This window comes from Ceratotherium simum, chromosome 20, assembly GCF_057802395.1.
Source record: "Ceratotherium simum simum isolate JZ-2026a chromosome 20, ASM5780239v1, whole genome shotgun sequence".
Classification (NCBI taxonomy): Eukaryota; Metazoa; Chordata; class Mammalia; order Perissodactyla; family Rhinocerotidae; genus Ceratotherium; species Ceratotherium simum.
In genome coordinates this window covers 1,025,283-1,045,290 of record NC_141919.1, presented here as the reverse complement: position 1 = coordinate 1,045,290, position 20,008 = coordinate 1,025,283, and the positions used below count along the sequence as shown (strand labels likewise).

Sequence of the window (20,008 nt, the reverse complement as noted above, 5' to 3'; positions counted from 1 at the left end):
CATAATGCCATTAAGGGCATTTGCTGCAAAGCATTCCTTTTCCTTCTTTCCCTCTGAGGAACCAGGCTGTGGGGAAAGTGGAAAGAACGAAAAGATAAAGAGTGTTACTTGCTTATTTCCAAAGCCAGAATTCAGTCACAGAAAAAGCTCTGGCACCTCAAGCAGTTTCCAGTTGAGCAGAGCGCAGGGGCGCACGCCCGGCGCCCACCTCCTCTGCATGCCCTGCAGGTTGCACGGGGTCGCCCACGCCAGCGCCTAACCTCATGTGGGGACGCAGCCAGCACACGCCTAGCCGGCCGCCCAAAGGGAAATAATTGACTTTGACTGACTCTCACCCTTCCTCCCTTCCCCAATTTATGATGTTACACTTTCAACTAAATGGCAACTTTCTGAGAAAAATTAAGCAGAAGAGTCAGGAAACCCAACCCCAGTCCAGAGGTGGCCTCCCCTGGACAGCGCTGATGCTCTAGCGGAGCAGCTCGTCTGATCGGTCAGACAGTTTCCAGAGAGCACTGAGTATCAAGATCCAGGTCAGCTGGTAGAGCCAAGAGGGAAAATATCTGGAATTTCAAAAGGAAATTAATATTTTGAAAGATCAGAGGTAACCAGCATTTTAACAAAAGACTATTTAGACACAACATTCTGGGACTTCTACACTGATGTACTTTTTGAGATAAAATTAAAGCCCAGAGGTGATGGAATAGACACTGAGATCTGAGACTCTAAGGGACAAGAAGCAGTGACGATGCAAAAGTCATTTGGTATGATGACGGCAAAAGTCACAAACGAGAAGACTTAAGAAGCTAAAGTCCTAAATATAGCTACTCCCAACAGAAGGGCTCATGAATGAGAGCCTCATGGTTTCAGAGACCAAGGAAAGACTCTTTGAGCATTTATCTTTTCCCAAAATATGAATAATTAGGTACAAAATACCCCAAAGCAATGAACATTAGGTTGGTTTGGCAGGTGAAGCAGAAAATGATGGTTCCCAATAACGCAACTCGAAATTTAAAAAAGCCCTTGTACATGACATTTTTCTTAGAAAATGGATGAAGTTATAATTAAAACAAAAGAAAAAAGACAGAAAGGAAAGACTGCCACAAAGAAACAGCCTAAGCTTACAGAAACATGCACTGGATGGGTGAGCTGTGCAAAGACATGGACTGAACTGAATGGTCTCAGATGAGGTGGCTGCAGGTTCTCCATTGGAGGCAAGATGATGAAATTTTCAAGACTCATTCTAAGAGAGCTCTTCAAAGAGTTCATGCAAGAACACTGAAAAACAGGCCCATTCCATTTAGCCAATTCTTCACTGGATTTATTAATTCTCAAAAGAGGAACATTAAAATGAGTTTATAGCTCTAACAGGAAGTGGGAGGTGTAAAAGCCCATTAATTCACTTCTTTGGAGTTGAGAAAGGGGATGGGGAAGGTGCCACACAGTCCCCCTCAGCACCGAGGGCCAGCGCACCCCCTCTACCAGACACTGCAGTGTTCCCATCCCGAGCTGCTGCTGCCACGCAGCGCAGTTTATCACGTGGACTGAAGTTTAGATGGGGCTGATGTTCAGTGGATACATGGGGAACAATCACCTGCCATGAGATAAACATGGTGGCATTCCTTCCCAACAACAACCCTATTTTTTCAGTTTCCAAATAATTGCTCTTTTAACATGTTTGTGGAAAAGTTTTCCAAAGTTGTAGAACCTTGCAGTAAACTGTCAAAAATCAAGAGCCAAATCAGTGGAAAGTGAGTTTAGGTGAGGTTTTCATCCTGGAAGCCTCTAAGAATCGAACAGAACATGGAAATGAAAGGTCCAGTTCCTACAGACGACCAAGATGATGAGGATGATGTGTGAACAAAATCAACCTGCAAGAGAGAAGGCCTTAGAGATGGCCGTGATTGCAGACTGGCAACCCTGGCAACTTCAAAGGATTTATGAAAGTATACTTTTTTTATTTATTGCTGTTCAAAGAAAAGATTTCTATTCAATATCTTAAAATTACTCAACAATCTTAGCTCATGTTATTTTGTCCCGATTTAGATTATGCCCAATTGTGTTAATTCTCTCATTACCCTCCAACCCAAAACAAATCCTATTCAGTAGAATAAAAGCTTGGCTGCTCCACTCCCGTTATGTCCTAGAAGGAAGAGGGGGACCTGTACGTAACGTATTTGCCTCTCGTTTGTGAGCTGTAGGTGGCTCTCAGTTAAGGTGATGTGAACACAGGCCAAAGCCCTGAAAGAGGCACAGCAGACCCTGTGGGGAAGGGGCTGGTTGAACGCATTGTGAAACCCAGTGAACTCTCACTGTCTGGCTTCTCTGCCCCTCCAAATCTCTACGAGTCCACTTCAGAATTTAAGTCCACTTCTTTAAAAAGAAGTCTTTTTGGTTTTCAGCACTATCCCAAATGCCTGGAAACTGCTTTGGGCCATTTCAACATTCAGTCAAGTGTACTCAGTCTGAACCCTCCGTTAGCCCCTCAAAGCATCCGGTGCAGGGACCTTGGGCAGACGCTCACTGCAGTCAGGAAGCCCCTCTGCAGAGAAGCACATGCTTAGATCACTACACAAGACCTAGATGGAGAAAATGCCAGACAGCCACGCCGCAGAGGGACAGGCTGTGACTGGGCACACGAAGTCCCGGCTCCCGGACTCTAAGCCTCTGAAACCTGAAGAGCACAATCCAGAAAAGCAGAATGAAATGTGCAAAACACACTTGACAGGGCCGGCCTGGGGGCACAGCGGTTAAGTTTGCTTCCGTGGCCCGAGGTTTGCCGGTTCGGATCCTGGGCGCAGACCTATACTCACCGCTCATCAAGCCATGCTGAAGTGGCGTCCCACATAGAAGAGCTACAACTCTACAACTATGATACACAACTATGTACTGAGGCTTTAGGGAGAAAAAGGAAAAAGAGAAAGATTGGCAGCAGATATTAGCGCAGGGCCAATCTTCCTCAAAAAAAAAAAAAAAAAAACCACACTTGCCTGTAATGGAAGCCTGAGCAATTATACCTAAAAAAAATACATTCACTTAAAACATGTCTATCACCAACAGCAGGTTCTGTATTTGAATTTTTAATTCACCTAAAAGTGTCAAAGTTAAAAGACTCCCATTCCCCTCATTCATTGTTGAAAAGTTGGAAGAAAATGATAAAAAAAGAAAAGAAAAATCCCCAACTGTCCTACCAACCAGAAGAACTGTTAATATTATGGCATATTTTTCCTTCATCTTATTTCTATATATATAGAAATGTATACATCTATAAATATTTATACATCTATACATTTCTACATATATAAAGTATATTTTACATTTACAAAATTAGAGTAATATTTCATAATTTTTATGTGTAGCTCTTTTCACTTATTGCTCCATGAGCATTTATCCAGGTTGTTAAATTTTCCTTAAAAACACAACTCTTGATTCATTTGGCATAATTCAACAACCTTTAGCCCATTTCCCATTTCTCACTGTTATAAATAACATTGTGATATTATAAATGTACCTAAATCTTTGATTTTGTCAGTATTTCTCTAATATTCTTCTCAAGTGGAATTAGAGAGTAAAAAGAGTAGGAATATTTGCTACCTTCTAATGAAAAACTTTAAATCCTAAAATCATGAGTCAATGCCCAATTCTCAAATACTTGTAGTGGGGCACTACCATATCCCCACGTAAGTAAAAGTATGTAGTAAAACTGTACAAAGGAATCAGCCAAGAGGGGAAAACGGCAGAACGGAACAATTCCTTAAAAGAGCAAAGCACACAGAGCTCTCTGCGCTGTGGGCAAGGCCCGTAGGACGCAGGCTGCTGTGGGACAGCGGACACTCACTCAGTTCGAGGAGGGCGCCGCAGCCCAAAGCCTCAAAGAGATGAGGGCAGGAGGTCAAACAGAAGCAAGGAGAGTTGTGAAGGACATTTTAAAGTCTGGTTCAGAGGCTCTTCAGACCTCTATTACAAGAGACACGCTGTGCCACTAGTGCAGGACCTCGTGCTCAGGACCACCCGGGCTGCCAGCTCCAGGCGAAGATACACAAACACAAATAGGGTGCCCACCCTCTACTCCTGAGATGACAGTGAGTGGGTTATCCGCTCTTCCCTCAAAAGGGATCTGTTTTTGGAATACATTAAAAATGAAATGTCTGCCTTCATTTCATTATACACATCCAAAGACAACAGTGAGTGATGGAGGTGGTCACAGAACACGTCCATTCTCTCGTCAAATCCTGTATTAATGAAGGAAGTAAACGACGCTGGCTCAAAGTGCAAGAACTAGCCCTCGTGGGTGTGGACTGTGGCCAAGAAGACAGGCACTAGGTGAAGAAGGACCCCAAATTCACTCGAGTTCTCATGTTTCCACCATCACACTTATTTGAGCTAATTCTCCAACAATTAAGCTGTATATGATATGCAGATGGAAAGATTTCCTGCAAGTCCTGACAGAGAGCTTTGGAAATCCTTAAGAACTTATAAGTACAATATTCTCAACTTTCCCATATCATGACCCAGAGACCACATTTCCGTTGCTGAGAATCACCGCTGAAAAACAAAAGCAAACAAAAGCCTACATTAAAACGGTCCAGATGTTCTAGATGATGACCAAGTCAAACGCATGTGATTAATGTCTGATCACAGGGACTCTGCTTTCTCCTGTCTTCAGTTCTATCTCCAGAGAGAAACTGGAAAACTAATGCTTGCAACTTTTCAGAAGAGTAGGATTCTTTTCTCACCTTTTAAAACTGCTTTTTCTTGAAGCAGATCTGGTGGTTCTTTTAGTAATGCCTGCACTGCCAGAAATGTTAGGTTCAGATGTTTTACAGCTCTGAACACTGGACTGAAGAATTACTCTGAAAACAGTTGGAAAAAAATAAGATTATATTCACTGAAACAATTTGCAAATACTTGACAGAGGAAGGCATTTTTGCACTTCAGTGCAAATTATTTTATTGAGAATTGATAGGATTTTCCATAAACACATTTGCCAAAAAAATCTGAAACATTTTTATATCAAGGTCTTTTGAAATGAAGCATCTCATTTCCCTGTGAAGGTTACACAAAGATAACCAGAGTACTTTGCTTTTGGAAAATAAATGACCTGGAATTTTAAGCAGTTCTCACACCAAAGAAATCAATCAGTAAAACAAATCTTTGTGCCCCAAAGTAAAAGTAGATTCTCTGAATTCTAGTCACGAAAACAAATCATTTAAAACCCCCAAATTCTAAAGAATATGAATATACATATATCTACACAATATTCACTCTTCAGAGCTGAAAGCAGGGGCAATAAACCCCACATCAACACTAATTTTATATAACACTTCAAATTTAAAAAACATGTTCAAGCAAAATTTTGAGTTTTGTCTGGATGATAACTACTCAGTAAATCACCAAATACCATTAACATGAAGTACTACTAACAAGAAAGTGAAACTGTTTAAATTTTGTGAAACTTGATTTAAGTAAACTCTAAAAATCTCAAGGAACTGACCGGTATGGGAGTAGACTGCCCAGGAGGCAAATTCATGACTCAGAAAGAACACCCTGAGATAAAGCCCCACAGAATACTCTGCTCACAAGTAGAGGGTGTTTTTAATTCCTCATTGTATTGTCATAGGGAAAACAGCAGAAACATCAAAAGATTTTGTATGCAATTCTTTTCTTCGAGAGATAATGACTGAAACACTGAACCGCATACACACATTCACATATACTTATACGCAACTTTTTATTTGTCTGTAAGAGAAAATACTGACTTACAAAAGCTTTCTCCTCTCATATACACACATAAAGGTGAGACAGCCGGTAACAACTTACGTGAATCCAGCTCATAAGAGGAAGAAGAAACCATGACAACTAACTAGCAGTCCTATCTACTATGCCTGCATTACCACCATGTTAGTTAATAACCAAAGCCAGGTCCTTAACATGTAGTCAAGATTAGTAAATTCTTATCATCTTAGTATTACCCAAACCACAGCATATTCAACACTGAGTAAAATGCTAACTTCTGCTCACTAAGGAAACCGTGGGTTGTCCTGTACCAGAGCAGAAGGCTGGAGCCCAGTGGGTCAAGCAGCTTGCGGAAGAGAGGGGGAGGGCTCGGGATGGGCCCCTATCCGGGCTGTTTGGCTTTCTCCACGCAGCATTTCTGAAAGCCTCAGGAAACAGGCCTGCAGTCTCACTGGAGGGAAACTGATCCCGGGTAAATGAGCCAGTGCTTGATTCAAGATTTCTCATCAAGTTTTAACATCCTAAATGTTGGATGTTCTAACAAAATAGAACGAGTACATGCAGACACAGCTGTATGATCAAGGAAGGCACCGACTGCCCTGGCGTATGAACACTACCCCTGAAAACAGAGGCTCATTTTAAAATTCTCTGATGATATACAGTGACGGGGAGATATTTAGTAGTCTCTGTTAAGGATCTGAATCTATAATTTTTCATAAAGAAAAACAAAAGAACAACAACAACAACAAACCACAGATGCCTCACTGATATTTCTGAGGCCCAGGCCCAGCGCGTGGTGCAGCCACTGTTGTCACACAGCCTCTCACTGGCTCGGTGAGGCTCCTGGTCTTTTCCTCCATTTTTACAAAGGGAGAAAACGAGATTCCTGTTGGCTTTTTTTGAAATACTACACATATTTTTCAAATAATTTGAGGTCACTATGGCCAAAAGTAACTAACACACCGTAAAGTCATTAATATGAGAAAAAAAATAAGAGCCAACGTATTGCCTGCTCAGGAAATTTAAGTCCTGATTTCTTAAATTAACTCTTACTGAAATGTTTAACTATTCAAAACAAGATATCTGCTAAATCAAATTTTAGGCTAATAGAAAACATCTTTTAAAAAGTATTTATTTCTCTATAAAATTAGTGTAAATAATTCAAGTGAAGTAATATAATAATATTAATAGCTAATAATTTATGTGGGATTTTAAAAAGAGCATGATAGAAATTTGGAATGCATTAATCACAGCAGTAAAGATTCAGGTCACCAGTTATTTGCATTAAAAACAGAGCAGTTATTACACCTGTAGGTTATATATCAATAAAGTGGGAAAAAACCCAGCAACTACATGTAGATATTTCCAGTGACATCCTATACATCACACCATAAGGTGGGAAATGCGGGTAAACATGGGTGAAGTATTCACTCTGCCACAGGCTATGTGGGAACCCACCACCTCCCACCTTGCAAACCAGGCCCATCACCAGGGTTTGCACAGCAACATTCAGAGCATGTGTTTTCTCCTTTCCATCTTTCTCTGCGAGAATCCTAGTCCCCCTTTCTATCTCCTGCCCATACTGGAGTTCACTTTCTTCTCTGCAGTATCTTTTGAGCCCCAGTATTCTCAGATTGATGTCTGCAACTTGAAGTATTAAGCAAAGAAAAAATTGAAAAACCAGGTCTCTCACCCCTCAAGCCATAAAATGCTTTCAACATAAACGCTCAATTCCAAGTAAAGAATCCATCAATGCAACTACGTAGTATTTATACTGGCTGTCCACCACTGACACAAACGAGCTTTCGAAATGATGGGCCCAAGGCCTCGCAGCCTCCAGAGGTGCCTTTCCCACCGTCTAAGAGTCTGATACGCAATCTCAAGTGTTGAGCCAGTCGAGTTCTCCAAGCATCCAGGTAACAACCTACCAGGTGAGGCCACAATGCCAGCCAATAGAGGTGAATGTCAACAACGGTGCCCGTAAGTAGTCACCTCAAAAGATAACTACAAGCATCTTTATACCTGTTTACATCACTGTTACTGTTTAAAGCTTTTGTTTCCATAAATTCCAAATTAATCACGTAGGTTAAATTGAATACTCTGCTTTGGGTCTAGAAATGTAGTGGCAAGTGTTAGTAATAACAGCAAACAAGGTTCTATCTTACATAGAATATTAAAAAGAAAAGAGCCTGATGGAGACTATTTTTAAACTTACCCTGGGAAAAACAGTACAATCACGAAGTGCCCAAGTGTTATTAGCAAGGACTCTACTCATTAAGAATTCCACTTATTCAGCACACCTTTGACACTCAAAATAGCTGGAGAAAAATAAATCTATGCAGTGTGTGATGCTCCTGAGTCAGAATACGTGGAAATCTAAGTTCACTAAGAGAAGTAAAGAAAAAAACACCTAAAAGGATAATCTATATCAGAAATATAGCATATCTGCCTATGTGATAAGCTTGTATTAGTAAGATATTCAAGAAAATATCACAAATAGGAACATGTTAAGCAGCTTTTCCCTAATTTTGAAAAGAATGGAGTCTGCTAGATTTTTAAATCTTATCTAGCCATCTGAAGACACAGTGAAATCACAAAGTACTGGAGTTGGCTGCAGTGGAATTTTACTTTGGAGCAGATCCTAGAATGAACTTGTATTCCTTTATAACTTGCAAGTCCAAGTTGGAACAAGAGAAGAAATTCTTGACATATGAGCTAAAGAAAAAGTTTCAGAGAAAAGAACGCAGCCTAGATAGAAGAGGGTGGTGGAAACCGCAGTCTCAGAGCTGTGCTGCGGTTGTAACTAAACAATGTTCCCCGGGTGAGCTTCTCGCCACATTCTCCTGCAGAAGTCTTTGCACTGCTAAGGTATTCATTCAAGGATGAAAGATATCAAGAATACAAGTTCCGCCTCTAGTACCTAACGAAGGCATTTTGGTAACTTTTGGGAACGGAGAAGAGTGGGAGGGAGTAAGGAGCACGTGACTGTCATGCAGAAACACAAACATAAACGAGGGGCTCCAGGCTTCTCTGCTTTCCTACGTTCACTTAACATCAGGTTCTGAAGACTGTACACAACTGTACACCCTAAAGGGGAGGAAGTGAAATGAGGCAGAGGAGCAGATTCTAACACAAGACGTATGAGGGAAGCAGCCGCCTGCGAGAGCACTGTGGACAGTGGCAGGAGCAGAGGCGAAGCAGCAGGGCGACGCTCATCAGACCTCACTCCTACAAAACCCAATCTTCACCAACAGCAGAAAACCAGTGGGAAAATTCTTTTTGCTAGGCCAGAAAGAATATACTAAAGATATTTACTCTAGAAAACAGATGAAAGTTGTATCAACAACTGATTGAAAGAAAACCACCCAATTATCCCAAACTAAATATTTCCAATAGGGAAATGAAACTATTTCAGTGTCTTTATAAATTGCTATTTCAAAAAATCTGTTAAGAGTAAGCACAACTTAAAAACAAAGTTGTGTTATTTTTAATACCCCTTGTATGAAAGGAACAGTCAAGACCTCCCTCCCCACCACCATCCCATTAATTGAAGATTCAGAAAAAGAACCTTTGAGAAAGGCAAACTAACAAAGCTAGGAGAGCTGATAGTGAGAAAAATACGCATCATGAGAAACACACTAGACACCAGAGGTGAGCACTAGTAGGGAAATGGAATGGGACACTTACACAGCAGCTATTTGTCAAATGGTTCTGATGGCTACTGTGTTCTTAAACCATCGAGACCGAATAGCAGGATGGGGAGAATGTAGTCACAAACAATCCACCAGAGCACAACACTACACAGTGCGGAGGTCAGCACCACTAGGGAGCATCTGGAAAGGGTGAAGGGGAAAGAACAGGTGTTCAAATTGGCAAGACAAAATAAATAAAGTAATAAATAAAGTCACGTGTGAATTTCAGACATCCTATGATGCAAAGGTGGGGGAAACAAGGATGGAGTTTTGCAATTTTATGTTGGGGAAAAAATGCTGGCTTCAGTTTTAAACTGATTTGATATTTGGTAACAAAACATTAGACCCAATCTCTAGTTGGATAACTGCCCCATATTAATTTAATTGTATGATATACAAATCAGAGTCAAAGTTATATGATCAAAATTCTTCAAAAAGCACGTGATATGCAGACACAGAAAACTAAACCAAACCGAGAAAAAGGAGGCAAAACCAACCAATCAAAAAAAGCCCTGTCCTGAAAATTACAACCATCTCATGAGAGGCACGATCATAAATGAACACAGCACAGCAGAACTGATCTCATGTCAGTGGAGTTGCACACGGCATCACCAGGAGTTTAGAAAAACTGCATATTCTGAAAACAAAGATTGCTGAAGCACACCCAACCTCAGGCAACACAAATTATGGGAACTTTCCCAAATGTATTAATAGTATATATTTTTCCTCAGTCATTCTCCTCACTCATCTTCCTCGTGTAACCAAACTTGGCTTTCAGCTTGGTGTTTCTTAATCCTCTGGTCCAGCTTCTAGCAGTGAGGAAGGACACTCCCTCACAGCTGGAAGGGTGGTAAACTCCTTCCAACCACCACACTCCCAGATGGTCACCCAGACACACCTGTGACCAATTACAAAAGGCTCTATTGAGCATTTGCTTTGTGCAAAGTATTGGGCTGATCAAGTGAGAAATGACTGATTTGGCTTACCACGCCTTGTCATCATAATCGAGCACTATGTGCCAGGCACCCTATCTGGTGATAAGGGATTTCACTAAAGGGTGGACATGAAATCAAATTTAACCTCACCTCACAGTCTACACCTGCACCATCTCATTTACTCCTCCCACAAAAAAACAAACCTACTAATATATGTTAAGATTACAGGGACTAACTATTTAAAGAGAACGGAATAAATGGCCTAGGAACACAGAACCTGCTACCCATCCCAATTTTCATTTGCAGTTACTGATTTAACAGTTATCTTAAAGGCAGAACGGTCTGAATATACAAGTGTCTGCATTATGGATTTTTATTTGTTCCTCTAGTAAAGCTCACGGGATAACAATTATTTTCCAATGAGGGAACACATACGCATCTCCACCGTACTGTTAAGGGGGATTTAAGGGATTTTCAAGGATAATTACATTTATATTTTTACCTAATTCCTATGTAGGATGCACTACCACTCTTCAAGTATCATTTCATTTAACCCTAACAAACCCAGCGGAAATGATCAGTATGTAGAAAGAGAAGCAGCATGGATAAAGTTACAAAATCTACCAAATCTATGTTAGCACAGATAATAATATACTTGCTATCACACCTTGAAGGTCACTTCAAGGTCATGGTGCTACATGATGTACTGTCTTCATGGTAGTCAGGATCAGACAGGCTCTCTGAGAAAATACTATTTTACAGTTTCTAACCACTTTAATTCTCTCCAAATATTGACTGTAAAATAGAAACCAATAATTGGAATGATATTTTACATACTATGACTTCCGTTAAGAATCACCAGTATGTATATATTTTTCACTAACTTTCCTTCTTACAAGTATTTTCATTCGGCTAAGTACCACAGTGAAACAGAATACCCTGCCTGCAGTGACAGATAAGCCAAAACTGCAAGGCAGAGATTCAATTTAGATTTCTCAACCCAAGCTGCTGTTGGTTCACTCTCTCTCTCGGGGACTTGTATTTCTAAAATAATAAGGACTTGAGAGGAAAAGGAAATCTCCAATTGACTCCTCTTCTAGGGCCCAAAGAGCTACAAATAAGAGCAAAGAAGAGATGATTATAACAGCAAAAAGGGTTTGAAAAAGCAGAGGTGGGGGGAAGCAAAATGTTGTGAAGGAGGAAGAGGGAATCTGCTGTGAATAATCTAAAAGCTCCAGGGTCTTCATACATAATTAAGAGCTTAGGGGGTGGGCCCCAGTGGCATAGCGGTGGTTAAGTTTGAGTGCTCCACTGTGGTGGCCTGGGGTTCGCAGGTTCGGATGCCAGGTGTGGACCCAACACACCGCTCATCAAGCCATGCTGTGGTGGCGTCCCACATAAAGTAGAGGAGGATGGGCACAGATGTTAGCCCAGGGCCAACATTCCTCAGCAAAAAGAGGACAATTGGCAACAGATGTTAGCTCAGGGCTAATCTTCCTCACACACACACAAAAAAGAGCTTAGAAGGACTTCAGCATTTTTCTTTTTCTTTTAAAAGTGTGGCCAAAAGTTTGTTAATTGCGTGTATGGGAGGGGGACAGTTTTGGTGTCATTCTACTGTTTTTAGGATTATAATTACAATTAAAGAGGATCTTGAACAAGCTCTTCTTTATTTTTTCAGCTTTTACCATTTTACTTGGTTTTAACTTACGCCAAGAATGCTTCAGAGCAAAGGGCCCGGGTCCTTGATTCCTTCTAGGGGTAGGGTAGGGTGTCACTAGATAACTAACGCGACCACAGAGGCTGGTCCTTTCTCCACAGTCTCTGCTACTTACTGTTGTTAAACCACCACTGACCACATTCAACTTCCACTCCAGGGGACCTCACACACCAAGGTGAACGTAACAGCATCTAGCGTCCTCTTCAGGTTTCCAACAATATTTAGAATTTTAGTCTTCATTAGATGTTCTTTCATATTACCACAAACCTATCAGCTATGAAACAGACTTTTATAGTCTCAATTTTTCTAGAAAAGAGCATCAACTGATTTGAACTCTCTAGAAAACATATTTACAAGGTAGCAAACTCAGAGGAACTAAAGGAAATTTCCTATAAGCCTTATTTAACAAGAACTTTTGACTAAGCAGAATTCCCATCCCCTGACTCCAAACTTGACTTTTGAACAGAAGGCAACAAGCTATTGAGAAATAAACCGATATGCTGCAGATTCTTAAAAACAAAACAAAAAACCTGGGCACAACTAAAAGCAACCCACAGAACCACCCATTTTCTAGGGCTTGCAATTTAAATGTGGTCCCTGGACCAGCAGCATCTGCAACCCTGGAAGCTTGCCAGAAACGCAGACCCGCAGACGTACTCCAGGTCCACTGAGCACAACCTGCATCGTGGCCAGCTCCTCAGGAGACTCAACTGCACACTGAGGTGGGAGAGGCACTGCTCTAGGGCTCCACCTGTTCCCTCCATCATGTCTAAAATCGGCTTCAGAGTGATTATCCAGAGGAACTATAATATTTCTAAATAAAAAGAACCATTAAGGCTTTAGATGAAAACCTTCAATGAAATTAAAAACAAAATGGCATTTGGAGTCAAATAAATTATATAAAATGCACCATTCTTAAAACATCTGATTGATGTACCACTAAGCTGCAAAGACAAAGTTTAATTAACGCCTACAACCCATATTGATGCTTTCATTTACATGGCACTTTGTATTGGAAAACTCCATTCCTTTCCTCGGGTCTTTTAAGAATCTCTTACGGCAGTGGCCCATGAAGACACAAGCCTCATGTGTAATTCTACTTCAGAACTTAAGATTATGAGGAGATACCAGCGAAGAACTACTTTTAATTAAAAAAAAGGCCTGTTCTTCTCAGCCATGAATATTTATTATGTTATTACTTTCTTACTTATTACACAATGTCTACTGAATAGAATGACCATCTCCATCAACCTCACCCCTAAAAAAAGCTGGAAACTTGGTGTCCCACAAAAAAAGATAGGTTACTTGGAGGAAGGAATCCAATGGCATAGATGGGAGCATTTACTAAAGAATACCCTAGGAAAAAAGTACAATAGCCAAGTTTTTTGATTATACGTATTTTCCAACAATCCTGGTTGTTCCATAAGATTGAATCCAAACTAACACGTATCATGACCAAGCAGAAGTGGACATACACTCACACAATAACGATTAAACTTCCCATCCCCAGGCTAAACCTTCTTCTGTAACTTGAAAATAATTAAACAAAAAACTAATACAAAAATATAGTTTAATCTAGTTCGTTGTTGCCCTGAAATAATACAATGCCATTAAGCCAACATATCACCACTGACAAAATTCTACCATATCAAAACAAATTATCTATAAACATGGTAGTGAATTTAAAGAAATTTACAATTTTAATAACTATGGACCAATCTGTTATTCTGCGGTTTACATCTGCTGTCATTGTCTCGAGGATGTCACATGGTGATTATCCATGGACAAAAAGCAATCCTAATGTTGCTTTCTTATCTACACAGGCCAGCGAGGTTACAAGAGAAGACGGAGATGAACGAAGGATAGCCAAGAGCTTCGCAGGCAACGAAGCTAGATTTTAAATAACGTAGATAATCATTTCAAAGCTGTATAATGGGCATGCAACTATGGAGAAGAATACACAGGAAAAAATGCTCATGAAGCACCTAATACACGTATTAAACAACATCAACCACACAAAGGAAACCAGACTCACGTGAGGGGAATAGCGTTTGTTTTTGATTGTCTTCTGCTTTTCAAGGCCCGAAGTCTATCACCTTGTGTCACTCCGTTGATTTCGTCATCATCACTGTACTGTATAAGTAAGAAAACACTGAGCTAGTTATTTAAGATGCACTTATTAATGCACTAAAGCATAGCAGCTACATTTATCCATATACACATGTAGACACATAATACGCTTCAACTTTCTGCTTAACTCTAAAATATTTTGCTGCTTTCAAAATAAAGCTACAGGTCACATTTCAAGATAAACCAAAAGGTGACTTTCACAGACACAGAACCCAAATAGCACTTGTGTTATGAAACATATCCACAGTGAAGAGGCATAATGGGTTTTCAATAACGAAAACATTCTTTTGTAAATTTCACAATCTACTTACCACCACTTATCTAGTACTACTCTCCCCTAAAGAACTCTGGGTTCTTTCAAGTTCTCCATCTGAGAATGACTGGCTCCCTAAACCAGCTGTCACAAAATGGGAAAAAGTGGAGGAGGAGGAGAGTAACTAGGTCCATCTAATGAGCTTACTTCACATGTCTTTTTTCCACCAGGGCCTAGTAAGTAAAAAAAACTTTAGTTTTATGGACACATAACCTTGTTCTAACTATTTTGAGTAAAAAGTTCCTAGAGAGGGCTAGAATTATAAAAAAAAATGTGTGACAATAATCCCTCAAAATGTGCTTTATTATTTTTATCTATAATTTTCTCCATGCCATAAAAGGCTCTCAGCAGCATTTAAAGCAATGACAACAGCGTGATGGGGACGGTTCGATTACCAGTTCAGGGTCTTGCTTGTCTTGATTCTCCACCCCACTGATGGAAATGTCATCAACAGCCACAAGGAGTTTTGAGACAGCTGCCCTGTGTTTTCCACTCTCCTGACCCCTTAACTTTTGACGAAAATAGTCACCTTCCAACCAGAGGCTTGTCTGTTTCCTAGAGCATTTAAATGACAAGATCAAAATACAGCTTTCCAGAAAAATCCATGAAAACAACTTTCTCTAATTAAACTATCCATTGTTAGTGGAGACTAAGAAAAATTCTACTTCCCATCATTTTCCAGACCCATGTGTTCCCTGAGAAATTACAAAAGCTCTCTGTTAACGTACATCACCAGAAATTGTTGCTGAGGCCCAATCACTGAGCCAGGTCTACAGATTCTGACCCAAGCAATGGTCTCAGCTGCTGTCATCCTATAATGCTTCATGATGTAGCAGGCTATCAGGGTGCCCGTCCGTCCAAGGCCAGCTAGGAAAAGAAACAAAGCAATGAGATCGGTCTCATGTACTCAAAAATTTTGTTGGGGAGGTAAAATTTTCTTAAAAGGCTTCCCATGATTCTGCTTCCCTCGACAGTGCTTCTCAAGTTTGGACGCACACTGCAAACACCTGAAGAGTTTTGAAAAATACTGGCTGGGTCTTACCTCCAGAATTCTGATTTAATTGGTATGCGATGCAGCCTGGACAGAGATTTCTAAAATTCCCCAGCTGATTCTATGTATAGCCAAGATTGAAAATCACTTTCTAAGCCATGCTTCTCAGTAAGTGCAGTGTACTCTACTCGGGGTTTTCTGTTAATGGTACCAAAAACACAAGCTTAAAATCTTGTACTTTCTCCCTCATCCAACAGTTTTTTCTACTCTGTTTTTATACCTATTTTCACATGGATTTATTTTCTCACTCGATTCCTACTGTCCTCCTTTACTCTCATCTAGACTACTAGCATTACCTCCTGTGATGGTTAATTTTGTGTATCAACATGGCAGGTCTATTTGGATGAGACTGGTGGACTTTGAGCACGCAGATTGCTCTACATAATGTGGGTCGGCCTCATCCAATCAGTTGAAGTCTGAACAGAACGAAAAGACTGGCCTCCTCAAACTAGAAGGAATTCTCCAGCAGACTGCCTTTGAACTTTGACTGCACCATGGGCTCTCCTGGGTCTCCAGCCTGCCAGCCCACTGCAGATTTTGTACTTGCCAGCCTCCATATTTGTGCGAGCCAATTCCTTATAATAAATCTTTTCTATATATATGCATATCCTGGTTCTGGTTGTTTCTCTGGAAAACTCTCACTGATACAGATTTTAGTACCATAAAGTGGCATGCTACTGTAACAATATGTAAAAATGTGGGAGTGGCTTTGGAATCGGAATTGTAAAGGCTGGAAACTGAAAGAAAGGCAATCTTTGTTGTTAGAAAGTGGCAAAAAGCCAGGCCGAACTGTGTTTCAGTGCTTTTTGGAAAGTAGAACTGGTGACTGATGACCCTCGATATTTAGCAAAGGAGATCTGTAAGCGAAGTGTTGAAGACGCAGCCTGGTTTCTCCTTACTTATTATAGTGAAGTGCGAGAGGAGAGAGATGAATTCAAGAAAGGATTGTTAAACAAAATGGAACCGGAAACTAAACATGTTGCATATTGGCCTATTTATATTACAAAAAGTGAGAAAGCATGTTCTGGAGAAAACACCAAGGGTATGGTCAATCAACTCCACAAAGAGATTAGCCCTGAATTTAATTCGCCCTCTCAGCAGAAGCCAGCAATAGTGACAGGATTATACCAGCAGACACACTGACAATTTGGACTAAAAGGGACAGACACAGGATGACATAAAGGCAGGCTTTCAGATTTCTGGGATTCTATAGGACTGAACATCAGAGGCATCTGGCTGCAAACATGCCTCATCCTTCAAGAGAAGGGAAGCATGACGCCGAGGGTGATGTGGAGGTCAGCAGGGCTGCCACTGCCATCACGGGCCCAGGGGACAAGGCTATCTACTCCTAGGTTTCGTGGGGTAGGCCACTTCCATGGTATCAGTGGACCTCAGGGGCAGGGCTACTTAAAATCGAATGGCACTTGCCTTGCTAGGTTCTGGACTTGCTTGAGACCTGTCACCCTTTCTTCTTGCTGATTTATCCCATTTGGAATGGGAATGTCTATCCTATGCCTGTCCCACTATTGTATTTTAGAAGCAAATAACTTGTCTGCTTCACAGAGTTAACAGCTGGGGAGGAATTCTGCCTCAGGATGAACTGTACCTGGAGTGTCACTGTATCTGATTTAGATGATATTTAGATGAGACTTTGGACTTGGAATTGATGCCAGAATGGGTTAAGTGTTTTGGGGCTGTTGGGATGGGGTGAATGTATCTTATAAGTGAGGACGTGAACACTGGGCGGCCAGAGAGGAGAATATTATGGACTGAATTGTGTCCCCCCCAAAATCCATATGTTGAAGTCCTAACTCCCAATGTAACTGTCTCTGGGAAAAGGTCCTTAATGGAGGTAATTAAGGTTAAATAAGGTCACGGGAGGAGGGGGCACCTAATCCAAGAGGACCGGTACCATTCCTTATAAGCAGAGAAAGAAACACCAGGAGTGAGTGCATAAAGTGAGGAAGAGAGGCCTCACCACAAACCAACCCGATGGGCACCCTGCTCTTGGATTTCTAGCCTCCAAAACTGTGAGAAAATAAATTTCTGTTATTAAAGTCACACAGTCTGCGGTATTCTGTTATGGTACCCTGAGCAAATTAATACATCTCCTAATGAATCTCACTTTTCACTTGATAATCCAATCTTCACAGTCAACAGTTTTCTTCTCCAAACAAAGATCTAATCAGATAAAATTCTCTTCAGGTTTTTAACTGGGCATCAGTCAACTTCAGGGTTTCTCAACCTCAGCACTACTGACATTTGGGGCTGGATAATTCTTTGTTGTGGGGGCTGTCCGTGCATTTTAGGATGTTTAGGAGCATCTCTGGCCTCCACCCACTATGCCAGTAGTAACCCTCCCCCCAAGTTGTGAAAACCAAAATAAGTCTTCAGACATTGACAAATGTCCCCTGGGGGGCAAAATCCCTCTGAATGAGCACCTTAGCTGAGAATAACCTCAATTGCTTATTATAATAAAAAAAAAGATGAAATAACCAATGTTGGATTTTGTTTTAATTATTTTTTTAATTACGGTAAAATATACATAAAATTTACCATTTTAACCATTTTTCTGCATGCATCATTTTCCTGATTCCATTTACTTCTCTATGTTTCATTTTAGCATCATTGAGCATTTTTAAGACAGCTGTCTTAAATTTTTTTGTCAGGTAATTCAAAGACCCATGTTTCTTTAAGGTTGGTTTCTGGAGGTTGTTTTAACCACTTTTAAGTGTACAGTTCAGTGGCATCAGCAAACACACTGCTGTGCAACCATTACTACCATGCCCATGTGAACTTGTGGGTTCTGTTGTTGGTGGGCAGAGTGTTCTGTAAGTCTGCTAGATCTCATTGGTTTATTGTGTTCTTCAATTTCTCTATTTCCTTTCTTATCTTCTGTCTGGTTGTTCTATGCATTACTAAAAATGGGATATTAAAATTTCAACTATTATTGTACAACTGTTTATTTTTCCCTTCAATTCTGTCTATTTTTCTTTCACATATTTAGAAGGTCTGTTATTAAGCATGTAAAATGTTTATAATTGTTCTATCTTCTTGCTGTATTGAAACTTTTAATATATAATGTCCTTTTTCGTTTCCTGTAATCTTTTTTGATTTAAAGTCTATTTTCTCTGATATTAGTCTAATCACCTCTGTTCACTTTTGGTTACTATTTACATGAAATATCTTTCCTCATCCTCTCACTTTCAACCTATTTGCATCTTTGGATGTGAACCGAGTCTCTTTTAGATAGCATACAGTTGGACTATCATTTTTTTAAGCCATTCTTCCCATCTCTGTCTTTTGATTGGAGAGTTTACAACCGAATCAGCCTTTATAACTGTCCATGTATTTACTTTCCCAGAGATCTTTATTTCTTCAGATGGCTTCGAGTGACTGTCTAGTGTCCTTCCAGTCAACCTTTAGCATTTCTTGCACGGCAGGCCTACTGGCAGCAAACTTCCTCAGCTTTTAATTATCTGAGAATGTCTTAATTTCTCCCTCTTTTTTTTTTCTGAGGAAGATTCACCCTGAGCTAACATCTGTGCCAATCTTCCTCTACTCTGTATGTGGGATGCAACCACAGCATGGCTTGACAAGTGGTGTGTAGGTCCGCGCCCGGGATCCGAACCCACGAACCCCGGGCTGCCGAAGCGGAGCGCCCTGAACTTAACCACTATGCCGGGGCCAGCCCGGGGTTTGTGGGTTCGGATCCCGGGCGCGGACCTACACACCACTTGTCAAGCCATGCTGTGGTTGCATCCCACATACAGAGTAGAGGAAGATTGGCACAGATGTTAGCTCAGGGTGAATCTTCCTCACCACACATACACACACACACAAAAAAACCCACTACACCATGGGGCTGGCCCCTCTCCCTCATTTTTGTGGGACAGTTTTGCCAGATATAGAATTTGTGGTTGACAGTTTTTTTCCTTCAGCACTTCGAATATATCAACCCACTGCCTTCTGGCCTCCAAGGTTTCTGAAGAGAAATCTGCTGCTAATCTTACTGGGACCCCTTGTATGTGATAAGTTGATTCTCTCTGGTTGCTTTCAAGATTCTCTTTGTCTCTGACTGTAGACTGATTATAAAGTATCTTTGTGTGGGTCTCTGAGTTTATCCTGTTAGGAGTTAGCCGAGCTTCTTTGATATTTACATTCACGTCTTTCATCAAATTTGGGAAGTTTTCAGCCATTATTTCTTCAATGGCTCCGTTGTCTCTGCTCCTTTCTCTCCCTTCTCCCTTTGGGACTTCCACATTCCATACATTGGTCCACTTTATGGTGTCCCAGAGGTCCCTTAGGCTCAGTTCACTTTTCAATCTTTTTTCTTTCTGTTCTTCAGACTTGATCATTTTAATTGTCCTAGCTTCAAGTTCACTGATGCCTTCTTCTGCCTGTTCATGTCTGCTTCTGAATCTCACCAGTAAA

At 40.7% G+C, this 20,008-nt stretch overlaps 1 protein-coding gene across 8 annotated transcripts in view; it reads right to left on the bottom strand.

The window, feature by feature from the left end:
* Positions 1-20,008, bottom strand: part of CDC14B (cell division cycle 14B) — a 103,271-nt gene that overhangs the window by 4,058 nt on the left and 79,205 nt on the right. For 2 of the 8 annotated variants that reach the window (XM_087444266.1, XM_087444268.1), the window contains 5 exons: positions 15,252-15,390; positions 14,919-15,078; positions 14,116-14,213; positions 4,734-4,850; positions 1-66 (listed from right to left, as the gene is read on the bottom strand). In XM_087444266.1, coding sequence (XP_087300392.1) covers positions 1-66; positions 4,734-4,850; positions 14,116-14,213; positions 14,919-15,078; positions 15,252-15,390 — 580 coding nt within the window. Of the gene's footprint in view, positions 67-3,336; positions 4,543-4,733; positions 4,851-9,420; positions 9,567-14,115; positions 14,214-14,918; positions 15,079-15,251; positions 15,391-20,008 lie in introns of those variants that run through there. The other 6 variants (XM_087444270.1, XM_014795565.2, XM_087444269.1 and 3 more) reach the window with 4 other exon arrangements.